The sequence below is a fragment of the Ammodytes marinus genome (genome assembly GCF_949987685.1).
Source record: "Ammodytes marinus genome assembly, chromosome: 8".
Taxonomy (NCBI): domain Eukaryota; kingdom Metazoa; phylum Chordata; class Actinopteri; order Uranoscopiformes; family Ammodytidae; genus Ammodytes; species Ammodytes marinus.
In genome coordinates, this window is record NC_137212.1 from 22641704 (window position 1) to 22659135 (window position 17432).

Below are 17432 nucleotides of genomic sequence, written 5' to 3' on the forward strand. Positions count from 1 at the left end.
CAGTGAGACCAAGGTTGCGTTCCGAATCGCATACTCTTTCTTTTTTCTATTCTACATACTAGGCCTACATCTGACGATAAAAAGAATCTAGTTAGGATGCAGTAGGCATACTATTGGGACATACTTTACTCTCTTATTTCATCATAACATTGCGCCTTGATCTTGCCTCTTGCTTTTTTATCCGTCGCATCCCCGTTTGTTTTCATATGGAGGCTTCGTCGATGTGATGTCACTTCACGTGCGCACTGGATTGTGGGTCAGAATCGCCCAAATAGGATGCACATTTTTTTTTATTTTTTTTTTATTGACAATAAGCAATACAACAGCCGCCAGGGGGTAGCTTACAGAACTGGCCGATAGGCCTATATAAAAATACAGATACAAAAATAAAAAACAGCATTACATTAAATAAAAACATTATTTAAATGACATACATAAAGTGTTTTGATAGGTTTCTTATTTTTAGAGTATATAATATTTTTCATATATTGCTTGGTTTCTTTTTCATACACAATAAATAGAGGTTTCTGATTAGAGTACCTACATTTATGAATATGCCATTTAGCTAATAAAATAATAAGGTTTATAATAAAAAATTGGTTTGTTTGACTAGGGGTGTAACAATTAGCCTATATTAACATAAATAAACCGCTTACTTCACCTTACTTACTTCCGCCAAATTATTTGCAATGTTCATAATTATGGTAGTCTTAAAATAATACACATTCACCTAAAAAGGTAATTTACATAACTAACTGTATTGCTGTTTTTATAAGTGCTGGCTTATGTAGGCTATGTGGTGAACTGATTTGAACTTTATCGCGCCGCGCTGAAGGCTGAAGCAGTGCGAGCCAGGGAGGAGCCAGGTCATGATGAGTCACATGCATCATAATGGTCACATGATCTTAAGCGTACGTGGAGACGCACAGACATGACGCGCGTGGTATAAAGCTCTGTCTACTGACGTCAGCGGCCTCTTCCCTGCCTAAGCCCGCGTGAGGTGGGCAGTGTACAGTTTCTCGCGTTTTCTCCCCCAAGCGAATCCAAAACCATCCGTCAAAATGGTGAGTTGATATTGTTTCTCATTGTTATAGATGTGTTGTCGGACACATAAGGCTTCCTCGATGTGATTATTTATATTGTCATTTTACGGATTCTATGCAATTAACATACCCGTAATAGTTACTGTGCTTTGAACAAAATGGCAGCCATCCCATCATCAGTTCCGCCAACCCCTCGGAGCCTCCGAGACACTAAACATTTCCTTTTTTTTCCTGTTTTACTAAATTGTCTGCTTCTTAATTCTTAATATGTTAAACGCTCATTTAGTGTCGTGTGGGAATTAGTCCGGCTTCTTCTATGCAATGGCTAAAGTTAGGTGACACTGCGCTGTCAGCCAACTTTTACAACTGCGGCTTTTTGCCAAAGGGAAAAAGTAACGATATGAAACCAACCGGTCCGTGTCCGCGTATACATGTAGTCTATGGTGTTACGAATACCGTGTTTTGGAAGTGAAAAACCCGGTTGTAAGAACAATATGCCGGCATCTTGCGTTTACCTGCTGGCTGGCTAGTTAGCATTTAGCATGACGTCTGTACACGTGGCCTGTTCGTGCCGACATTATGCAGGGTGTCTCAATGCAATTTGTTCTTACTAACGATTCGTGGAGTACATGTCAGTTTGGTTAAGTTACTGACACCCAATTTGAATACTGAAAAACGTTGAGGAAGGATTGTAATTCTAAGTCTGCTACACGTAGATGATAAACGTTACAGCTGTGATGATGGCGGATACCCAACGCCCTGGGTTGAAGTGCATAACACTTAACGTCAGCAGCATTTGCCAGTGGGCTGTGGGTGCAGCTTCTGTTACGTAAAATAAATGACATCACATCAATACAGAAGTGCAGACAAACATGAACTACTACTTATGGCTATAATTGCGAGTAACTAGTCAAAACTCTAGGTATGTGCATTTTTTTTTTTCAACCAGTGATCTAATCTGAGTTTTTCTCCTTTTAGGTTAACTTTACTGTAGACCAGATTCGTGGCATCATGGACAAAAAGGCCAACATCCGTAACATGTCTGTGATTGCCCACGTTGACCATGGTAAGTCAACTTTGACAGACTCGCTTGTGTCAAAGGCTGGCATCATTGCCTCATCCCGTGCTGGAGAGACCCGTTTCACTGACACGCGTAAAGATGAACAGGAACGTTGCATCACCATCAAGTCTACGTAAGTATCTTGCTATATTTCTAACTGGACTGCCTCATTTCGGCACTTAAGTTTTTAAAAAAACACTCATTAGGCTTCTTGATTTTCTATGTAGTTAGTCTGTCAATGCTACGTAAGTGAGTCCATGGATTGGTATACAGCTCATTGACTTGTTTACTTTTATATTTGGACTTTTGACTGCATTTACCTAAATAATTTTAATGCAAAACTAAATGAAATTGTCCTGACTTGCAGTGCCATTTCCCTTTACTACGAGCTGAGTGACAATGACTTGGAATTCATTAAGCAAGCCAAGGATGGCAACGGCTTCTTGATCAACCTGATTGACTCACCTGGGCACGTTGACTTCTCCTCTGAAGTGACTGCTGCTCTCCGTGTCACTGACGGAGCCCTGGTTGTGGTGGATTGCGTGTCTGGTAAGGACAAGACTGAACGATCCTCAGTAGTCCTATTACTATATTAAACATCTACAGGCTAAAAAAAAAACTTCTTCAAAATGTTTTTACCTTTTGTTAAACACTCATTATACATGTAGTTCAATGTGTTTTTAATGTTGACTTTGATTTAGAACTCAAACTACTAGAGTATACTGTGGATTGTATTATAAAAAAAAGTGTCCTTGCTACCTGAAAATTTGGAAATGCTGAATTGTTAAGTTATACCATGTTTGCTGTCCTGCAGGTGTTTGTGTGCAAACCGAGACAGTACTCCGTCAGGCCATTGCTGAACGCATCAAGCCAGTTCTGATGATGAACAAGATGGACCGTGCCTTGTTGGAGTTGCAGCTTAAACCTGAAGATCTTTTCCAGACCTTCCAGCGTATTGTTGAGTCTGTCAATGTCATCATTGCCACCTATGGAGAAGATGAAAAGGGACCCATGGGAAATCTCCAGGTGTTTGTTTTAACTTGACTTTCATTTCATCACACTGGCTGCATTATCAGGATTCCAGTTGCAATTGCAGGCCTCACCCTACAGTCAGAAGTAGTGTAGTTATTTTCTTGAGCTTTGCCATACAGCTCCACACTTCTTGTGCATTTCCTTTCAGTAAAATATGACCTGATCATTTGGGGATCTGATGCTTATGTTGATTGCATTATAAAACCAAAGGCCATGATCAATTCACTCCTGTTTTTCACCTAAAGTTGAAGTCAATGATTCTGCAAAACGCCTGTTGTCAAAATCAGGTTTAGTTAAAATCGTTGAATATCTTCTCACAGTTGGCAATGTTGTGATTAAATAGATAAGTAAAAGTCTGTCCTATTATGCCTACTGCATGCTTACTAGATTCTTTTTTTCAGATGTAGAATTGAAAAAGGTGCGTGATTTGAAACGCAGGGATTGTATATAGTTAGCAGATTGTGAGGAGATATTCAAGGATTTTGACAAGCATTCTCCAGAATCGCTGACTCCACTTTTTAAGTGGAGTCAGCGCTGTATCAAATGATTTCCAGGAAGTGGTGCTTTTAATTTTGAAGTTGAGGTCGATTTTAATTAAACACTTGCCACAGCTTGGCCCTGTGACAGTACATTTCAGTCGATTGTGAAGTAATTTGGAGAATACAGACCACATTAACTTTTTTTTTTATCTCTTGTGTTGCTGTTGTCTTGACTGGTGTTTTCATCCATTTTTAAAGATTGACCCAATCATCGGTACTGTTGGCTTTGGCTCTGGCCTCCATGGCTGGGCTTTCACCCTGAAGCAGTTTGCGGAGATGTTTGTAGCTAAGTTTGCTGCCAAGAGCAACACTCAATTGACACCCGCTGAACACTGCAAGAAGGTAGAAGACATGATGAAAAAGCTCTGGGGTCATAGGTGAGTCTCTATAACACAGCCGATGACCAAATAAAGTGCATGCGTTTGGGGAACATGACGGGTCGGCAGAAGGGGTATTCAAACACTCGCAAGAGGGATAGCACAAAGATTTGTTTAGACTTTATATTACATGGATTTTGGTTGTGCCATCAATGCAGCTTTTCTTATAACTATTGTTTTGGTAAATCTTCCCTGCCTATGTATTACTCTAGGTTCTATGATGCGGCTACAGGAAAGTTCCATAAGTCTCAAGATGCACCTGATGGCCAATCCAAATTGCCTCGTACCTTTGTTGCTCTTATCCTTGACCCCATCTTCAAGGTAACAAGACTGGTTTATTTAAATATCAAAAGGAAATCTTGTAATTGGGTCATTCTGTCAGTAAAATTTGAGCAAAATAATTGTAATTTGTGTGCCTGAAAATGATGATTTTAAACATTCTTCACTTTGACCTGAGTTACCAGTGATGACGATCTTCAGTCTGATTATGGCACAGAAACTGCAGTTGCTCTTATATCCCTGATTATTATAATAGCATGTACTTACTACTATTACATTATTTTTTAGCTCTTTGATGCCATCATGAACTTCAACAAGGAGGAGACTGCCAAACTTATCGAGAAGCTGGAAGTCAAGTTGGATACTGAGGACAAGGAGAAGGATGGCAAGCCTCTTCTCAAGGCTGTGATGCGTCGCTGGCTGCCTGCCGGAGAGGCACTTCTGCAGATGATTACCATCCACCTTCCTTCCCCTGTCACTGCCCAGAAGTACCGCTGTGAGCTGCTCTATGAAGGACCTATGGAGGACGAAGCTGCCATGGGTATGAGGCGCTTTATTTTCAGTAGGCTTTGTGGCTTGGAGTTGTTATTGGTCTCAAACAGCTCGTCATGCCCTGCTCCTTTTTCTTACAATAGGTATCAAGAACTGTGACTCCAAGGCTCCCTTGATGATGTACATCTCAAAGATGGTCCCCACTTCTGACAAGGGCCGTTTCTATGCATTTGGTCGTGTGTTCTCTGGGAGTGTGTGCACTGGCATGAAAGTACGCATCATGGGACCAAACTATGTCCCTGGAAAGAAGGATGACCTCTACTGTAAGCCGATTCAGAGGTTCGTTTCAACAACATTTTTAGATTTTTAGTCGAGTGTCAAATCAGTCAGTCGCACCTGAATTGTTTACTGTCTATCACTAAAGCACATTTCCCTTTCAGGACCATCTTGATGATGGGTCGTTATACTGAGCCCATTGAAGATGTGCCATGTGGTAACATCGTTGGTCTGGTTGGAGTAGACCAGTACCTTATCAAGACTGGCACCATTACCACCTTTGAGCATGCCCACAACTTGAGAGTGATGAAGTTCAGTGTCAGTCCTGTGGTGAGAGTTGCTGTGGAGGTCAAAAACCCTGCTGACCTGCCCAAGCTGGTGGAGGGTTTGAAGCGTCTGTCCAAGTCTGATCCTATGGTGCAGTGTATCATTGAGGAGTCTGGAGAGCATATTGTCGCTGGAGCTGGAGAGCTTCATCTTGAGATCTGTTTGAAGGACTTGGAGGAGGATCATGCTTGCGTTCCCCTCAAGGTGATTTAAAATACAATTCTATTTTATCTTAAATATATATAATAGTGAATGCTATTTTGATTATATCCCTAACATTTTTGCATTGAAACTTGTTTTCCTTTTAGAAATCTGATCCAGTGGTGTCCTACAGAGAGACCGTCAGTGAACCTTCATCTGTGACATGTCTGTCAAAGTCCCCCAACAAGCACAACCGTCTGTTCATGAAGGCTCGCCCCTTGGAAGATGGTCTGGCAGAGGACATTGAGAAGGGTGAAGTTACTGCTCGTCAGGAGCTGAAGGCCCGTGCCCGCATTCTTGCTGACAAGTATGAGTGGGATGTTGGAGAGGCCAGAAAGATTTGGTGCTTCGGACCTGATGGAACTGGCCCCAACATGTTGACAGACGTCAGCAAGGGAGTGCAGTACCTTAATGAGATCAAGGATAGCGTTGTGGCTGGCTTCCAGTGGGCAGTCAAGGAGGTAAGGGAGCCAAAACATGAAAATGACACTTGTTAATGACCCATATCCCAAAAGTTTTATGTTCAGATAGAATCTGCTATGACTAATCAGTGGAAAAACTACTCTGAAATTGGTTTCGTTGTTGTGTTAAGGGTGTCCTCTGTGAAGAGAACATGCGTGCCTGTCGCTTCGATGTCCATGATGTGACCCTGCATACAGATGCTATCCACCGTGGTGGTGGTCAAATTATTCCCACAGCCCGCAGAGTTCTTTACGCTTGTGCGCTCACAGCCGAGCCCAGAATGATGGAGCCCATCTACCTGGTGGAGATCCAGGTAAGTGCCATGATAGATGTCATCTGTATTGTTTGCAGATATAGCTAAGAAGTTCAAAAGGATCCTTATACTTTAAAACTTGCTCAAATGTCTCACCTTTTTGTCCTGGACCCCATCTTCAAGGTAACAAGACTCTGGTTTATTTAAATATTAAAAGGAAATCTTGTAATTGGGTCATTCTGTCAGTAAAATTTGAGCAAAATAAATTTAGTTGGTGTGCCTGCAAATGATGATTTAAACATTCTTCACTTTGACCTGAGTTACCAGTGATGACGATCTTCAGTCTGATTGAGGCACAGAAACTGCAGTTACTCTTATATCTCTTATTTTTAAAATAGCATTTACTTGCTACTATTTATTATTTTAGCCGTTTGATGCCATCATGAACTTCAAGAAGGATGTCTCACCCTTTTGGGGTTTGGCAGGCGCAGAATTATTAAATGTTTTTAATATTTAAATAAAATACCTACCATAACTGTTTGTTAGGCCACTTGCCTGTCATTTCATAAACTTGAGTTTCTGTCTGACTTGAAAATCTCCCCGTCCACTTTCCAGTGTCCTACAGCTGCAGTGGGTGGAATCTACAGTGTGTTGAACAGGAGACGTGGTCATGTGTTTGAAGAGAATGATGTCGTCGGAACACCCATGCGCATTACCAAGGCTTACCTGCCTGTCATGGAGTCCTTCGGTAAGTCCCGGCCTGTTATTATTTGGTCACCCTTATTTTGATGTATGATGTTACTGCTGCATTCTTACAGCAAACATTTTCATAAATAATGAAATCAGGTTAGTCAGAAAGCTGTTTTTTAAAGAATACTTGCTATGTCCATTCCCAGGTTTCACAGCTGATCTTCGTTCCCACACTGGTGGGCAGGCCTTCCCACAGTGTGTGTTTGACCATTGGCAGATCCTCCCCGGAGACCCAATGGACCCTGCAACCAAGCCCGGTATCGTTGTCACAGAAACACGCAAACGTAAGGGGCTGAAGGAAGGTGTCCCAGCCTTGGACAACTACCTGGATAAAATGTAGACACCTGAACCCTACTTATGTCTTGCCTCATTCCTTCCTTCCAATAATTTTAAGTCTACATTGTGTGACCGGACTGTACAGAACACGGTGAGCACTAATATTTGCCAAAAGGATTGACAATAATGATTAAACTACAAAAATTGTAAACAAATAAAGGAAAATAAAAACTGACTGCTTTTTTTTTTGTTAAGTGGGTTAGTCATGTTAAAGCTCATGAAGCAGGATTAATGAAACGCCTTGCTTGGTTTGATTGCAACTTAATGAATTAAATATTGTATATAGAAGTTTTACATAAAGGCATGATTATAGAATTACCATGTAAACATTGTCTGACTGTTAAAAACAGTAAAGAAATAGTTGAAACATTTTTGATCAGCCTTTTCCCCCATTCTGGCTCAATAAAAGATGACACAAACCATCCCGTAATTGCCTTTTTGATGAATAAATGGGCAAAGGTCATTCATCCAGGTTAGTTAAGCTCAAACACTGGTAGTCAAGGGGAGCTCACTGCTGACGGTCAAAAGGTAAAATCACTGAATGCCCCTGAGTGGGTGTGCGGTTGGACTAGGTTTGGATCCAATTACATTTTGAGTTGTGAATATGAAAAGGATACAATGGAGTAACTAAGCCACATTAACTGTTCATGGATTCAGTGGGAGGTTTTAGCTGCCCTGCATCGTTCTGTACAAATATAAGGGTCCACTGTACCAGAAACATGGTAGAGGATTTCTTTAGTGTGTAAGGGAAAGTGTGCGCTTATTAACATTTTTTATAGCCTATATTCCGTTAACGGTTCAAATATTAATATGTGTTGTATAATAAAGCACAAAGAAATCATTGTATCTTTAATGTCATGACAAAAAAATATAGCACACGTTCTGATAAAAGACACGTATTGCCCACTTGTGGCCCACATGACACTTGCCGGATCCTAAGTGAGGTCCGGTTCATGACATTTGGGCTACGTCTGGCCCACACAGGTCAGCGCCTCTAATGACTGAGCCGAATGTGTCTGCTTTCTGGGACTGACTGATTCAACTGCACTCTATTATAATAATAGGATCATATAAAATACATAAATAGGAAATCCTTTTTGGGAATTTACCTCATTGGTAAATAGGTGTATTTCCAGTTCAGATAGTTGAACAACACTACAATTGACTAGACAGCAGGGTTAGAGTTGTAGTCCACGTTGTAAGGAGTGTTTTTATTATTACATAAACGTCGCGGTAAAGTCCTTGTAACGTCATCACCAATAACGTTATGAGGGGCCCGGCCCAAAATCTTTCTTTATATGACCAAAACGGAAAATTCTCATCACGTTTTTTTGAAGACCAAACGAGAACGTTATCCTAGGGACCAAATGGAGACATTCCCTGCAGTTGCACCAGGACTTTAAAACAGTAGTCCTACGTGTTACGAACGTTATAACGTCCCCTTGCAGTCACAGAGAATATCAGGCCTGCATTACCATCTAGTTTGGCCTGGCTTTGCGAGACTAGGCCACTATTCAAGTTTAAGATTTTTGCAGTCCCTCACTGTGACCAGTGGAGAGCATACTTTCTGAACTTTTCAAAGAAAAGTCGTGTCCAAAATAAATACATTTTAACTATATTGCATGATTAGGCTATAATAGGCCGACATGTAGCGAGAGTGGCTGAATTTTGAGTTTGAAATTGTATTGTACGGTGGCGCTGAGTATTCAGCTAGGCTAATTCAAAAAATCGTTCTTTATCTAGCATCACCAGGAGCTCGTAATTACAACATCAGGACCACCCCTCTCATTAATCAATTACGTGGCTGGCACTTTCTTTATAGGTCCATGGGCTGGCATGGCTGCAGGCAACGATGACGCTATCCGAATTTATCGTTTTTTATTTCCTGATCAGGAGAACACTCCCGATGACAGAAGATGTCTGCGCAACATGCACTCCTCACTTTTAAGAAACATCAATATTTCCCAATGCTTCAATCCGAGCAGAAAATAAAAGACGATATCGTCGGATAGCGTCATTTTGAAGGTGCCACTGTGGCTCCTAATTGGGCCAACATTATACACTAGTACTTGTACAAATCATAGGAAACATTTGTTGTACGGTATCCCATGGGCGGCTAATGTATTTTTTTTTTCCGGCAAAAACCATAGTATATAAAAAACGCAGGGGGGGTTTCAGCAGCCAATCGCGTCTGTACCAACCCATCATGTGACCGCTCACTTCCTGTTTGGCCAAGGGATTCATTTACGGGCAAGTTAGACGATAGATTTATTTTTTAAGTATGAATATTTTTGTAAACCCGTCATTGTCCTGAGTAAATGTACTTTGTTTTATGCACAAATACCGTGTATTTCATATGAAAAACATCTTTGATGTTTGGATAGTGTCCGTTGTGAGTGGTCTGAGCAGCTAGCATCCAGGTTAGCTTGAGAAGCCGAACCCCGGCGGCGAAAACTGGTGAATTTCACTTTACTCAAACCCTTTTAACTCTGTGTCCACGTGTTATTTTGCACAGATGTCTTCCCACGGACTAACCAAAACGGAGTAAGGGCACTTTCACACACGTTGGGTCAATTGCTCGAGCGGGGATCATGGGAGGTATCAAACAAGAGCAGAGCGATGCATCTCAGCAGCCCAAACCTTCGCATTCAGCAAATCAGCCGCAAGATGAGGTGAGTACTGCTCCATCTGACACGGATAGACAAGAAGACATTTATTTGCCTTTATTAGTTAGTCCAATAAGGTTTTTTGTTGACGAACTGAAATACTCAATATTGGTCAAAGATTTGATTGAGAAACTATTGTACTATATAAACCACATTTTTTTGTTTTGACAATTGACAACACCCCCTGCAATACATTCTACCTTCTTACAATTTATGATGATACTGAAAGTGACGAATTATACAAAGTTTCACTTATTATTTATGCAGAATGGCTGATATGGCAACGACCTGTTTACAGTTGGACAGAATATTGGGACTCGTGTGTTTCTGTTATACTTTTCTATTGGTCCATTGTTGAAGGGAGCTGCTGTAATTGTTGTGCAGATGACAAATAAACACTCTTGAATCTTGAAATAGTAGAAACAAATTAACAAGGACAGACAGTGTCAAAAACTAAAACTGAAAACTGGCAGTAAATATAAGAAAACCGGTTTAACTTTAGCATAATACAATTCAACAGCACCATCAACCACAGCTTCCTTAATGAGCATCAAGTAAACAGTACAACCCTCATGAGGTGGACTTTATTACAGCGCTGTTGTGTGAGTGCAATGTAGAAGAGCATGAACAACTAGTTGATCGACATAAGATTAGTGGAAACAATTTTAATTATTGTGTTGAGTGTTTGTCCCCCCTCTCTGCAGCCAAAGAAGAGAGGCTGGCCCAAGGGAAAGAAAAGAAAAAAGGTGCTGCCAAATGGTCCCAAGGCACCAGTGACGGGATATGTCCGCTTCCTGAATGAGCGGCGAGAACAAATGCGGGCGCGCTACCCTGAGTTACCTTTCCCAGAAATCACCAAGAGGCTCGGAGCAGAGTGGACACGATTAGTCCCAAATGACAAACAGGTAGTTATTCAAGTTTTGCAGATATGCATGTTACATGTATTGCTTGACATAGTGTGTTCAGTCAGGGTTTTTCCTGGCTCAGAATGGGCCTTTGGGGGGTCAGTACGCGACCAACTTTTTTTGGAGTCGCGACTATGTGCAACAGTAAAGGCAAACGGTTTGTGTATTTTAAGAGGGTGTGGGGTTGGGAGAGGGGAGTTTCTGTCCAGCTCAAGAGCATTTCAGTCAGCCTGTCAATCACTGCGTAACCATGGAGCTCACTGACGCTTATGAAATCACAATATACAACCTGTAGATATGAAGTCAAAATACTAATAATGAGGCCTACCTATTTAATACTTTAATTGTTTCTAATTGATCTAAACCATGGAAATTGCAAGAAGGTAGGGCTGCTCAATTATGAAAAAATCATAATCATGATTATTTTGAGTAATCACATTGTGTTATCACGATTATTAAAGACAGTTAATCATTGATTTAAGAACATTATGCATTTATTTTACTTTTAACAAGGTTTTTTTTCTAATAATACCATGGCAAAGGCCTAATTGAACTGAAAACAGGGAGAATAGAAATAGGTTAATAAGTGAAACATATTTTTAATAATTGAATAAAATAAATATGTCAAAATAAAAACAACCAGTTGTAAATGGTGTTGATAGGGCACGTCTTTTGATAGCATTAAATGTAAGGGTATTATTATTATTATGTCAAGGAGCAGGGCGGATAGGCATTTGCATTGTAGTGTTGACAGTTGTGGTGGCAGGAGTCAAGGATCTTTAAACGACTGTGTTTTTTATTCATTGATTGCTTGGTCATAGACCACTATGATTCGACTTAAAGTGAATAAACAAATTGGTCGGGATGTTTAGAGGTGCAGATCAGGTCGTATATGCCTTTTTTTCTCTCTCTCTCACGCGCGGTCGCGTATGTCACGTGACTCGCGTGTCCGCACGTGACATATCTTGCACATTATTTTAGTTTGTTATGAGTCTGAAGTGTTTTCAGACAACACAAGTAGTTTTACCTTTTATTCTCGTCATCTAGAAGTTTTTCAAAACACCCGGCAATGCGTAACATCTCCCTCCTACTCTCTGGACCAGCCGATAGCTAGCCAGAGCGAGCGCACGGCTCGGCTGAAAGGGATCGCTGCATTTAAAAGCCTCCATGATAGTTATTTTGTTTTCATGATTGAGGGAAGCCGTAATAGTAATCGAAAATGAAATTAAAGTTATTGCCCAGCCCCTCAAGAAGGATGACTTAAATTGGGCTGAATTTGGAGAGGTTTTAAATAGCTATATTTATTCTCAATCTTTATCATTTTGGCGCTCCTGAATTTCCTTTGGCGCTGGATAAATCCGCTTTGGCGCGCGCCAAAAATGTCTCTATGCAGGAAAAACCCTGTCAGTACAACACATCACCGTGAGCACTGGGTATTCAATGATGCGTTTAGGATTGGATTTGGATTGGTATCCACAACTACAAACGGAAACCACAGTCTAAAATATAATTGCAGGTTTTATTTGCTTTATTATACAGGGCTCTAGACTGCCATCAAAATGGTCGACTTTTGGGACAATTTTTTGGTCGTTTGCAAGTGAAATTTTTACCTAGTCGCACTGGTGCAAGTACATGAACAAACTAATTTGCCATGCCAACGACCGCACGCCAGCATCGCACTGGCAACTGAGGAATACGGTTAGGCGCTATCCATTTTTTAATACCTTTTTAAACCTTCCCCAAAATGTACGGTATTACCTTCCTGTTATTAGGCTTCCTATTGCTACATTTTATAAGATGACATTGAACTAATCACTATGACCTTACCTCAGCCAAATACAAATTTTTACTGACAGCACTTGAACACATCACAATATTCGTTCCAAACGAGGGGAAAGAACGCATGTCATTTACTTATATGGTATTTAAAGCTTAAGTTGTCACTTGAGGAGCGAGTGTGAACGTGGTGGGTCTAAAAAAAACGTTGTGCTTTTTGACAGGTTCTTTCATTTACAAATAAGACCTTCATTATTAACATGAATTATGTCATCGCTTTTAAAGCATCTTCAAACACAGGCATTGGTGCTGCTGCTGGACATGAACACACACACTCTTAAGGCATTTATTGTAAACATGCACCAGGCATTTTTTATGACGTTATTCACGGTAATTCAAGGAATACCTTTGCTATTGTTTAATACCCCATAAATGGTAATAACTAAATACCTCCCAAACTCATTGTTTACTCCTGTGAGCAGCGAGTCTCATTTCACTGGACTGCTGCCGATAGGAATGTTTGCACGTTGAAAGTGGAGAAAATAGGTCGCACCAGTGCTACTAGTGAAAAAGTTTGTCTAGAGCCCTGTGTATTTGAGATTTGTTGCAAGGAGCAAAATCCTCTGCCAAGTTGACTTTTTCAAAGAAGATGTTTAATCTAAACTAGGTGTTTGATTGGATTTTTTTAAAGAGGACCTATGATGCTTTTTGACTTTTATGACCTATAAACGTTGTTATGATGATTCATAGTCATGCTTAACCATACTAAATTATCAAATAATGACTTGCATGCATTTCGACGTGTTCCCTGCTGACCGTCTGGGGTGTCTGTGCAGAGCACTAAACACTATTCTAGCCAGTCGAGAAGTCACGTCTTCAAAGCGGTCTACCCTTTCATAATTCGTGACGTCGCATAAAAATTTGTGACGTGACCACGCGGATGTTTCCATGTATGGCAATGCTGTCACTTCCCTGTTCGCGTCTGCCTCGCGCCCTTATAGGTCCATGCTCGCGCTTCCCGCCACTGAAAGTGTTCCGGAAGGAAGGTAACCAATCACAACGGAGTGGGGTTTGCAAGAGGGGGGGGGGTGAGGGTAGCGGAGATGGCCGATGCACAGGCGGAGGGAGCGGAGATTGCGAAGCACACACACTCAAGTGTTGACAGGACGTGCTGGATCGCCAAAATAAGAGAAAGAGCTTCCCGAAAATCTACATAGTTTTTTGTGATGTGATTCGTGTCAGGTTGCTCTATAGCAGTGTAAAACAAGAAATTAAGACCAGAAAAGTAGTATAATAGGTCCTCTTTAAGATGTCTCTCATCAATTGATCAAAAGAACGTTTCCCTGAGTAAAGCGGCATAACATTATTTGCGTCCCCACAGCGCTACCTGGACGAGGCGGAACGGGAGAAGATGCAGTATGCCCAGGAGCTGAAGGAATATCAGCAGACCGAGGCCTATCAGATCACCAGTGCTAAGATACAAGACAAGAGGATCAAGAAAGGTGACTCCTTACTTCTGTAATTATGTCATGTAGTTTGCTCATCAATCATTTGATATTTTTCAGGAAAACCGCCACATCAACACAGCAAACAGAAAGTTACTGTGTATTTGTTATTTCATTAATCTTGACCATTTGAACTGTACTATACTCATCCATTGTTCTCTTTCAGAAGACACTCCATCAGTCATCATCAGTGCTACTAGTTCAGAGTCAACTTTGTCAAGGGTAAGCTGACTCATCTGTATCCTGCCTCATGTATATCCTGCAATGATTTCAAACACTAAGTTGAATATTTGGTGATGTCGAACTGTAGGCTTCCGACCTCACAAGCAGATTTGACATCCCTATCTTCACAGAAGAGTTCCTCGATCAAAACAAAGGTGACAAGTTTTTCTTTGTTGATTCCATCTTACAATTAAAAATACTAAATAAATGAAATGCAAGACATACGTATCAAATCTTGTTTTTATTTTTTGCGTTTCGGTTTCAGCTCGTGAAGCTGAACTGCGACGGCTTCGCAAGGCCAACATTGAGTTTGAGGAGCAGAATGCAGTGCTTCAGCGGCACATTAAGGACATGTACAACGCTAAAGAGCGCCTGGAGGCTGAACTGGGGCTGGACGAAAAGCGCACCCAGGCTCTTCACCAACACTTGCTGGCCATTAAACACACACTGGTCAACAGTCTGTCATCAGTCGCCCTGCCAGGTCAGTTGGCTTTGGACAGAGGACAAATACAAGATGGAAGACAAGACGATATATAAGATAAATCAGATGATGCCAAATGTCTTTTGATTAGTCCTATAGTATAAATGTATAATCAATAATAATAATAATAATAATGACTTTATTCAGGACACATAGTATTAATGTGATCATTGATACATCATGGCCTGTCCACTCACGTCTTTAATATCTGGCTTTAGTAATAGGGGATCTGCATTAAAGATGGAGTAAGCAATTCTGGGGAAAAGAGTGTAGTCAAAATCCCTTTTTGTCATAATCAGTAAATATCTCCTCACGATCGGCTGTACAGTATGTGCGCTGGAAAGAAATATGGTGTTGTTAATACACAACCCTAGGCTCTGTTAACTGGTATGTAAACAAAGGGGGGCCACCGTAGCTAGCAACATGCCCTTTACAGAGAAAACTGACAACCGGACCTCGTCTTGAGTTAATTTAATTGAACTAGACCTCTTTGAATTTCACTGGTCTAAGGTGTGTATTAGCAGTTTTGTTTTTTTCACCACACACATAGTACAGACAGGTAGCGGATCTTGATGAGATATTCACTGATTTTGTCAAAAAAAAAAAAAAATTAACAGACATTTTTTAATACTCCTTAAGAATTAGAATGTCATCAGAGCTTAATTTTCATATTTCACCTTGAAAGGATGTGTGGTTTTATTTATTTATTCTGTCTTTTCTGAACAGGTACAGGTGAGACAGCGTCCCTTGGGAACCTGGACTCATACCTGAGTCGCCTCAGTGGAGTGCTGGAGGGGAACCCTCACAAGCATCGCGCCCTGCTCACACAGCTTTCCGAAGTTCTTGCTCATGTGGACAGGTAACTAACATCTTCCAGACTTAACATGGTGGAGTTGAAACATTAAAAGAGAAGCTTTTGCGCTATAATCCTGTGTGCCCATACATTGGCTATTTGTGGTCTTGTCTAAATAGACTTGTAGGCCTTTTCTCTATTAAAGCATAAGGTTTAACCAGACTTTGAAAATGTACAGTGCCACGTGCTAAACTGGGTTAAAATGTCTCATCATCATTAGAAGTGTTTGCTTAAATATTAGGCTTTGTGCAAGAACATTTTCCTAATTTTATCCTTTTATTTTGTATTTGTGTTTCAAGTCGCCTAACCATGTCTTATTGTATAAGATATCCTTTGAGTCCTTATGCAGCTGAATGCTTAACCTGTGAGGCCACAGATGAGTAGTATCAAGCAAATATATATGGCAGGTCTGATGTTTGCCAGCTCAACTGGGTTTACTGCATGGTGACAAGGAGCATATTATTTTAGAAAACACCCCTTATTATCCACACATTATTATTTCACCTTAATCCAACCATGATGTTCCATTTGACTTTGTTTTAGTTTGTCAAGTGACAATTTTTTTTTCTCCAACTGCATGCTTTAATTCATTGTCAGTGAGAAGTTATGAGGAGACTTCAGCAGAAGAACCATTTCATTCCTGCATCAGAAGGACACATGGCAGGCTCGCTGCGTTTAGGTCCAGTCAGGGCCATTCAATAGAGCATGTGGTCGTTCAAAGCAAGTAAAAGCAAGGGTGCAAAACGCCACAAACACACACACACACACAGACACAGTTCACATCTCCTTGCCTCTTCCCTGTATGTGTATTCATGTACATGAGTTTTTGTGAATGTAAATCTTTATAACATACAGTGTTGAGGGGATTTGAAGTTCAGGAATTTCATAAAATGTATTTGTGTCCTCTCTGAATTGCCTTAATTCATGAAATTTGTCTATACCCTTGCCCTATTGTGGTGTGTCTGCAGTTACCTACAGAAATGTGACCTGTCCCAATAAGATGAGCCTAATTAATAGTTTACAATAAATACTGCTTGGAATTTGGTGGGCAGGAAATGAGGATGTAGTTTTATTTAGAATGCACGAGAGAGAGAGTTAAAAAATGTAAAGATTGAAAATGAAATGTTGGGGCATACACTGAATGGACAAGCAGTTTTCACATGTCAGAATATTCAAAATGTGTTGAGTCTATTTGTATTTTCTGAAATGTTCATTAAACCACACTGAAAATGTTTCCCAACAAAACAGTGAATGTGTTAAATTTTGCTTTATTTTAAATGGTTGTGAGACATGTCTTATACTTTAAAATAACACATCTCAAGTCAATTCACAAAATGTGCATAAATCCATTATAAACCAGTTTAATATGCTGTTGTAGGAGTTTGGTTAAACGGAATTTGAGAGGAGCCGGCTGTAAGTGTGCTTGGATGTGTTGTGGCAGCAGAGGGAGCTGTTGGTCCACACTGGAAAAAGTTTTGAATCTTAGACCACTATCGAAGAGCACATTAGTCTTTCTTTTTTCATATACCAGATGTATTATTATTTTATTTTGTCCTACTGGAAGGCTGAAGGTGGGATTAACTTTGGTAAATACTCT

The 17432-nt window shown here is 40.5% G+C and overlaps 2 protein-coding genes across 7 annotated transcripts; both read left to right on the forward strand.

Annotated features, from left to right (window-relative positions):
• Positions 1–957: 957 nt before the first annotated feature.
• On the forward strand, positions 958–7602 carry LOC307254528 (elongation factor 2-like). Its single transcript, XM_080032949.1, has 13 exons — positions 958–1064; positions 2022–2236; positions 2471–2652; positions 2918–3129; positions 3873–4051; positions 4264–4372; positions 4619–4871; positions 4966–5161; positions 5263–5629; positions 5734–6087; positions 6219–6401; positions 6957–7089; positions 7238–7602. The coding sequence occupies exons 1-13, from the start codon at positions 1062–1064 to the stop codon at positions 7429–7431; spliced, it is 2580 nt and encodes an 859-aa protein (XP_079889075.1). The 5' UTR covers positions 958–1061; the 3' UTR covers positions 7432–7602.
• Positions 7603–9535: 1933 nt separating this feature from the next.
• On the forward strand, positions 9536–17082 carry hmg20b (high mobility group 20B). Of its 6 annotated transcripts, none has more exons than XM_080032688.1 (9): positions 9536–9677; positions 9943–10099; positions 10798–10998; positions 14156–14276; positions 14446–14501; positions 14590–14656; positions 14767–14982; positions 15709–15841; positions 16433–17082. In XM_080032688.1, exons 2-9 carry the CDS (start codon positions 10019–10021, stop codon positions 16443–16445), a joined length of 888 nt encoding a protein of 295 aa, XP_079888814.1. In that variant the 5' UTR covers positions 9536–9677; positions 9943–10018; the 3' UTR covers positions 16446–17082. The 6 variants fall into 6 exon arrangements, with proteins under 6 accessions (XP_079888814.1, XP_079888816.1, XP_079888815.1 ...); XM_080032690.1 differs by having other exon boundaries at positions 9661–9706; XM_080032689.1 differs by having other exon boundaries at positions 9665–9847.
• Positions 17083–17432: the final 350 nt, after the last annotated feature.

Bases quoted from the DNA above. Each gene is read 5' to 3' on its own strand.
- hmg20b (XM_080032688.1), top strand. From the start codon at position 10,019: ATGGGAGGTATCAAACAAGAGCAGAGCGATGCATCTCAGCAGCCCAAA. The intron at 14,657-14,766 runs GTGACAAGTTTT...TTTCGGTTTCAG, and splicing joins GTTCCTCGATCAAAACAAAG to CTCGTGAAGCTGAACTGCGA. The intron at 14,983-15,708 runs GTCAGTTGGCTT...TTTTCTGAACAG, and splicing joins GTCATCAGTCGCCCTGCCAG to GTACAGGTGAGACAGCGTCC.
- LOC307254528 (XM_080032949.1), top strand. The intron at 5,162-5,262 runs GTTCGTTTCAAC...TTTCCCTTTCAG, and splicing joins TACTGTAAGCCGATTCAGAG to GACCATCTTGATGATGGGTC. The intron at 6,088-6,218 runs GTAAGGGAGCCA...TGTTGTGTTAAG, and splicing joins TCCAGTGGGCAGTCAAGGAG to GGTGTCCTCTGTGAAGAGAA.